The sequence below is a fragment of the Alosa pseudoharengus genome, unplaced genomic scaffold (genome assembly GCF_046254945.1).
Source record: "Alosa pseudoharengus isolate Yale_2024_CS ecotype anadromous, Long Island Sound unplaced genomic scaffold, YU_APseudo_1.1 YU_APseudo_1.1_scf_13, whole genome shotgun sequence".
Taxonomy (NCBI): Eukaryota; Metazoa; Chordata; class Actinopteri; order Clupeiformes; family Clupeidae; genus Alosa; species Alosa pseudoharengus.
In genome coordinates this window covers 33,249,335-33,256,834 of record NW_027468598.1, presented here as the reverse complement: position 1 = coordinate 33,256,834, position 7,500 = coordinate 33,249,335, and the positions used below count along the sequence as shown (strand labels likewise).

General features: G+C 47.1%; 1 protein-coding gene across 2 annotated transcripts in view; it reads left to right on the top strand.

The window, feature by feature from the left end:
• The window catches only part of nova2 (NOVA alternative splicing regulator 2), a 70,791-nt gene that overhangs the window by 46,254 nt on the left and 17,037 nt on the right, over nt 1-7,500 (top strand). For both annotated transcript variants that reach the window (XM_076282881.1, XM_076282880.1), the window contains one exon: nt 1,986-2,152. In XM_076282881.1, coding sequence (XP_076138996.1) covers nt 1,986-2,152 — 167 coding nt within the window. The remainder of the gene's footprint in view (nt 1-1,985; nt 2,153-7,500) is intronic.

Below are 7,500 nucleotides of genomic sequence, written 5' to 3'. Positions count from 1 at the left end.
GCCTCCTGATTGGTCTGTCCCAAATTACTCTCGGGATACCAGCTGTTGGTAGCACAGCAAAGCTTATTTATTTATTTATTTATTTATTTATTTATCTATCTATCTTTTTCAAGTCAGAGTCCTCAATTTCCACTGTATTAATGGAATTGGAGAGCATAAGGTACTGTAGCATGGGTGTGTGTTTGTGTTCAGGGTGTGTGTGTGTGTGTGTGTGTGTGTGCGGGGGGGGGGGGGGGGGTTGGATCAACCCAGCAGCATTCACCTCTGAAACAATGGACTTTCAGAGGAAGCCGGAAAGCAAGACTGCTGCAGTATGATAAGAAGAGATTTGTCTTCCACCCTCACGGGAGCCAAATGTGTGCGTGTGTGTGTGTGTGCGTGTGTGTGTGTGTGTGTGTGTGTGAGTACTCCCATGTGTTTCATTAAAGGTCGGCCTAGTTTGCCTGCGTCTTGTTCCCTTCTCTCTTACTCTCTCTCTCTCTCTCTCTCTCCCTCTCTCTCTCTCTCTTCCTCTCTCTCCCTCTCTCTCCTCCATATCTGTGGCCTGTAGGTGCTATGTGTTTTGATAACAGTGACTTGGTGCACTGGCTCTCCATGGTGCACAGCTGAGAAGAAAGCTCCGTGTCTTCAGATCCACCTCCCCCTTTAAACCCCCTCCGTGAAAACCACAGAATAAATGGTAATGAAGAGAGGATTAGCAGCCAATCAGACACACAAAGCATGCTGGGATACTGGAGGCTTTAGTCTGACCCCCCTGCTGGAGAGCCTCACCCAGCTCATGGAGAACTGCATCCCTGTCTGGGCAAAACCCGCACCCTGTTCATTAGCTTCGAACGCCACCTTCACCTTCCCCTCCCAAGCCCTACGTCACCTCCAGGCTGTAGTCTTGTGGAGACTAGGATGGGGTAGGTGGTGTCATGTTTGAATTAATTGAATGTGGAGACTGCAGAGCACTAATATAAGCCTCTCAGGACAGGACGGATTGGACAGGGCCCCCGAAATAGAAGAGGGGTTCGAGTGTGTGTTTTTGCAGCTGTTGGAGCCAGCTTATCCCCCCCCCCCCACCCCCCTCCTGCAAAGCTATGCAGCATGACAATGAACAGATGTTGCAAAGCCGTGTCGTCTCTGAATATCACACTGTAATGTTCCGATGCTTCCCTCACACAAAATCAAAACATGTTCTCTACATTTGGCTTTTGGTGGTTTCCTTACAAGGGCTTGTGTTGATAATCAAGGATTTTTTTTTCCTTTTTCCGTTTCCCTGTTTATGTAAGCATTGTATTTATTCGTGGTTTTCCTGTCGTAGTCAGTTGATATCAGTTGACCCACGTCTTCGAAGAAACTGACCCAATGACATCACCGCAGGGCCCTGCGAGCCTTCGTCACTAAAACAACAAAGTGAGCGAGCGAGAAAACATGCAGGGGCCACAGAGACACAGAGATAGCGCAACAGAAACCGCCAGGAACCGAGATAGCGCCTGAGTCGCAACAGAAACCGCCAAGAGCAAAGCTCTTCATCTCAAATCCGCAAAGAGTGTGCAGAGTGAGTGAGTGAGGAAGTGAGAGAGTGAGAGAGTGAGTGAGTGAGTGAGTGAGAGAGTGAGAGAGTTAGGGGAAAATCATATGGAGGTCTTTTTTTTTTACGAGATGGCAAACATGAGTGCACAGTGAGTTGGCATCCATCCGCCTATGCTGAGTGCTGTAATTTGGAGATTTATACGGAGAGAAGCTGGGGAGCCGAGCGAGGAGTTATTAGCGTGTAATAATGGCGTTTTATGAAGACGCTTGGGGGAGTCCCTCGGCAACATGTGGCGCGCAAACGTGCAAACGAGCGGCTCTTCGTGCCACGACCTGTTGCCACTCCCGTGTTGTTTTTCATGTTTTTTGAGACTGAATGTCGAACGAGCGGCTCTTCGTGTTGCTGCCCCCACGTTGTTTCCCACGTTTTTAGACTGACTGTTTTCGTTGTCGCTTTCTCCCGACAGGAACGACGGAGCGGGTGTGCTTGATCCAGGGCACTGTGGAGGCGCTGAACTCCGTCCACAACTTCATCGCCGAGAAGGTCCGCGAGATGCCCCAGAGCGCCCAGAAGACCGAGCCGGTCAGCATACTGCAGCCCCAGACCACCGTCAACCCCGACCGCGTCAAACAGGTGAGGACGCACCACACATCCGACCCAGCAGCCCCATCCTGCGAGCCCCTTAGCCCCCACACATGCACACTTAAAGACCCGGCCCACCATGCTGCTGTTTGTTGATGTTTTAGCTCCTCAGCCTCTCAAATGATAACCCTCTCCTCTCCTGACCCGCTCTTCTACTGATCAAATGATAACCCTCTCCTCTCCTGACCCTCTCTTCTACTGATCAAATGATAACCCTCTCCTCTCCTGACCCTCTCTTCTACTGATCAAATGATAACCCTCTCCTCTCCTGACCCTCTCTTCTACTGATCAAATGATAACCCTCTCCTCTCCTGACCCTCTCTTCTACTGATCAAATGATAACCCTCTCCTCTCCTGACCCTCTCTTCTACTGATCAAATGATAACGCTCTCCTCTCCTGACCCTCTCTTCTACTGATCAAATGATAACGCTCTCCTCTCCTGACCCTCTCTTCTACTGATCAAATGATAACCCTCTCCTCTCCTGAAGTGGCGCGTTGATTTGGCGGGGATTGTTTATGACTCTTGAAGTCTGAGGCCACTCTGTTTCTGAGCACAGTGAATGGACAGAGGACCGCTAGAGGACCATGAGAAGTAATTCGCTTCATTTCACAAAATGTGTTTGTGCTTGGAGTCAGGAATGGCATCTTTAAACCCCCACCCCCACCGCCCACCCCCCCTCGAAACCTAAACCCCTCCATCACCACTCAGGGCAGGCTGTCTTGTCTGTCATCATTCTGGACCGTAATGGACCGGCCCTAATACCGAAAAAGCAAAAGCTTGTCCAGCTAGGACCTCTGGGTGGGGCCATGTCTCCATGACTACACTACATACTGTAGTCCTCTCAGTGCCTGCCTGAGAAGGATCTCTGCCAAGTATGCATGAGCTTGAGTCCTCCTTTTACAAAATATCTCTCCCTGGAAGTCTACCTACCACCATAGTTATTAACCTTCTTGGAAAAACCTCCCTGTTGCCTCGGCCTGATGAGGCAGTATAAATACACCACTTAGCATACTGTGGCGTTCTGAAACAGGTGGGGGAGATTAGATTATATGAGCTCATTTTCCCCCAGTAGACTGACCTTCTGTAAAAGGTACCTGTGGCTACTAAAGCCTGGTGCTAGCATCACTAAGGTCACGATGAGCCCGAGAGTTCAGACTAATCTGCATCTAAATTGTACCGGAGCATTGATAACATAAATAAATAAATGCATGTAAATGCAAAGGCCCCGGCTAGTCAATTGATTTTGTTTACTGTTACAATGACAAATAAAGATATTCTATTCTATTCTATTCTATTCTATTCTATAATCTATAGTCCTTGGCATGCATGTACATTATACATCTAAGCTCCCATGCTTTTCTTTACAAAACAGCTTTAAATGGACTCTGCTGGGGGGTGGGGAGGGGGTCCATAGGTGGGTACCAGGTAGAACCACAGACCACCACTCGGTGGAACCCTACTGGGTCACGTGACTCTTTGAATAGTTATGAAGCAAACGGGTCAGCCGGCCCAAACTCAGTGGTCAGTTAGCACTGACCTGGCGTCCCATTGAAAACCTGTGGTAGGCCCAAATGGAGATCAAGCGAGTGTTGTTGGCTCACATGTGCCGTATCACGCTGCATCTCCATTAAGCCCAGTGCGGATTAAAGGCCTGTCTGTGTGCTGTTTTCATTGGAGAAGGAGGAGATCTGCTATTCTTATCTCCGACGTGATATGCAGGGATGTAAGCGCTCACTGGAAATTTGGCAGCGCCGAGCCAAGAGAGTTGGAGAAGCCGCACGCTGCCGTGCCGCGTCTGTAAAAGTTACAGTCTGCGTTTTCTTTTTTCCCCCTCTCACAGAAGTTTCAGAGAGAGAAAGAGCGAGAGTCAGAAAGAGAGAGAGGGAGAAAGAACAAGAGACAGAAAGAGAGAGAGGGAGAAAGAGAGAGAGGGAGAAAGAGCAAGAGACAGAAAGAGAGAGAGAGAGAAAGAGTGAGAGTCAGATAGAGAGAGAGGGAGAAAGAGTGAGAGTCACAAAGAGAGAGACGGAGAAAGGCCGAGAGACAGAAAAAGAGGGAGAAAGACAGAAAGAGAGGGAGAAAGAGTGAGAGACAGAAAGAGAGAGAGGGAGAAAGGCCGAGAGACAGAAAGAGAGAGAGGGAGAAAGAGAGAGGTTTTTCCTCCCTTTCTCCTCCTCTGCCTGTGTTTCCTGTGCGTGGTCCAGGCCTCGGACGATCAGGGCCTGATCCTGACAGGGGTTGATTTGTGGGCCGAGGGGCCGAGCCTGCAGGACTCATGCCGAGGCCTCTCATGTTGCATCATAAAAACAGTGTCACATCCTTTGGCAGCACCCACCTCCTGTCCCCAGGCTCCGAAGGAAAACCCTGAAAGCAGGGATGAGGTGGAGGTGTGTGTGTGTGTGTGTGTGTGTGTGTGTGTGTGTGTGTGTGTGTACATGTGTGTGTGTGTGTGTGTGTGTGTGTGTATGTGTGTGAGAGTGTGTGCACGTGTGTGTGTGTGTGTGTGTGTGTGTGTGTGTGTGTGTGAGCATACCCCCCCCCCCCCCCCATCTGAGCAGCATGCATTGCGAACAGGCCCTCTAGCACAATCCAAAGACATCTGAGGCAATAGCTCATACAAGGCTAATTACACAGAGTGCAACCAGGACATTAAGCAGATTCACTATAAATTATAAACGCCTTTGCCAGCCAACTGTTTTAACAATGCTTTCCTTGCTGTAATGATGCACATAAACAGAGATATTGCTGCTCTCGCTGCAAGTAAAAGGCATGAGGATAGTCATGGATTACTCCGTACTTAAAGCAGGTCTAGACAGCAGCTACACAGGCCCGAGGACACTCCTCAAACTATGCTAACACGCTGCAGTTTAATCAAAGTAACCTAACTGAGTTTTCATAAGCTTTACACATCTTGATGTAAAACATATTCTTTAAGGATGGAGGTTCTCCTGTGCTGATGTAAGTGAAGATGCTCTACTGCTGAAGGAGTAAATATGACAGAAAAGTCTAAGATCTAAACAGGTGGCAAAGCAACAAGGTGAGACTGATGTAATCCACAGCTGGACAGGGGTGCGTTGGAGTCTAAATGGGTGGGGCACTAGGGTGCCCAGTTGGTTAGCGGACCACATGAAAGTGCTGGGAAAAGGGTTAACCAATCACCCCATGCCCTGGGCAAAGCTTCCTTCCCAAGCTCAAGTGCACCCCTCAACTTAGAGAGCATGCTCGCCTGGGCATGTCTCCTCTCCAGGAATGACCCCCTGCCCCTCACACACATATACTGTACATACACAGACACACACATATACACACACACACACACACACACACACACACACACACACACACACACACACACACACAGACACACACACACACACACGCACACACACACACACACAGCAGCCATCATGGAGCTCCATTCTCGTCTCTTCTCCTGCCATCTCATAACAGGGTGTTTGAATGGCAAGGCCTCCCTCTGAATCATCATCATTCTCCAGCAGCGGCGGTAGCCACTAACCCCCCCCCCCCAGGTGCCCGTTAGCTGATAGTCAGGAGAGCTAAGTCAGGGAGAACTGCAGGCCCCCCAAAAGCTGTTTCAGAGGGGCTGCAGCCTCATGAGTCTCCATGTCAGCAGTTACTAATGCCTTATTACACGCTAATCCTGATTAGGCCTCCTGGACTTGGGAGATTGGAGGAAAAGTGAACACTTGAGGGGGAACAAGCTAATTTTTTATTTTCAATAAAAATTCACACTGTACTGCACTGTAGTTATACATGTCACACCTTCAAATTCTTTTAAAACAGATTGTGCTGTGTAATTGAAATTAAGACAAGATCAAGTATACCTTATTAGTGAATGTGCTGATTTTTTTTATTCGTCTTTGAACATGACTAGATCTTGTTTACAAATCATGTTACTGGCCTGTTCTTGTGTGACTCACCGAACAGATGACTGGCAAACCAAAATGGAAACACACAAGGCAAAAAAAAAAAATGTAATTACCCATAATTCCCCAATCATCCTCAACAGGACCAATGGAATAAAGGGCTCCGATGAGCAATGGGGCTTTAGCACGTAATTGGACACAGCAGAGAGCTGAAGGTTAAGCGGATGCAACCGACTGGCTGTCAGGCTGATGTTGTTCACTCTTAGAAAGACAAGACAAGACATGGTGCTTTAGGAGATGAAGTGTTTTTCTTTGAGGAACAGCCCTCAAAGGTACTGCTTTTAACTTGGTAAATGCACAATGAATAGTTTTTTCTGTCCAAAATACAGAATGCAGTTTTTTTATTCAGCTATGACCACATTGCTTTGCCAATTATTCAAAAGATGTAATGAAGAGATAGATATTTCTTAATATTCTACTTCTACTCTATCCATTTTTCTGCCCATTGTTTTTTACATTTATTTAGTTTTCTTCTTGCCTGGAAAATGGCTGCAAGATGACCAAAACAAAGAAACAAGCTTTATAGAACGCACATGTGCAGTGGTAAACATTCCCTGATCATCATGCCTTTGTAATAACATCACTGTTGGACACATGATAGATCTAATACGATATCTATATATGCCAAATACAAACCGTGTATGCACATAGCACTGCACGCACTCATTTTGCTGTGATTGTTCATTTAAGCTCACTTCGAACACCACTTTAGTTCTGGATTCTGGAAAGAACCCTTGCTAAGAACCATTCTAGAAACTGTACCCATGTCTTTTTATGCTCTGCAAATAGCGTGATCCGTCTTAATAAAAAATAAGAAATGATGCATCATAGTCGTCATAACAAAGTTGTGTTTGGAGCTCAGAGCGATATTGGGGTCAGAGAGGGTTTAATCTGGCGCTGTTTTCATGACCTTTGACCTCGCAGCGTGTGGGGACGAGGAGCATTCAGGACACACTCAGGATTTGAGTTTGATCAGTAGTAAGCTCTCTCTCTCTCTCTCTCTCTCTCTCTCTCTCTCTCTCTCTCCTGTGTGGCTTTGGCCACCACATGTTCATCGCATAGAGTCTCCTTCCTCTCCATCTTATTTTTCCAAACAACACAACATACTGTATGTACTGTTTTATATAGGTATACTACATATATATACTGTACTAATGTGAAAAGGTACTATATATACCGTATTAAAGTGAAAGTGGTAGGTGTGGGTATAGTAGGTACACTGTTAGGTGTAGTCATACATTTTACTTGGTACTGTGCCCTTGGGAATAGCATACCAATGACGTTTATGTTAGAACCACACAGGGGCGAGATAGACAACTAGCCCACACCATCACCCACTAGTAATACCAACACACACACTTGAATTTCCCCTGGGGATCAATAAAGTATC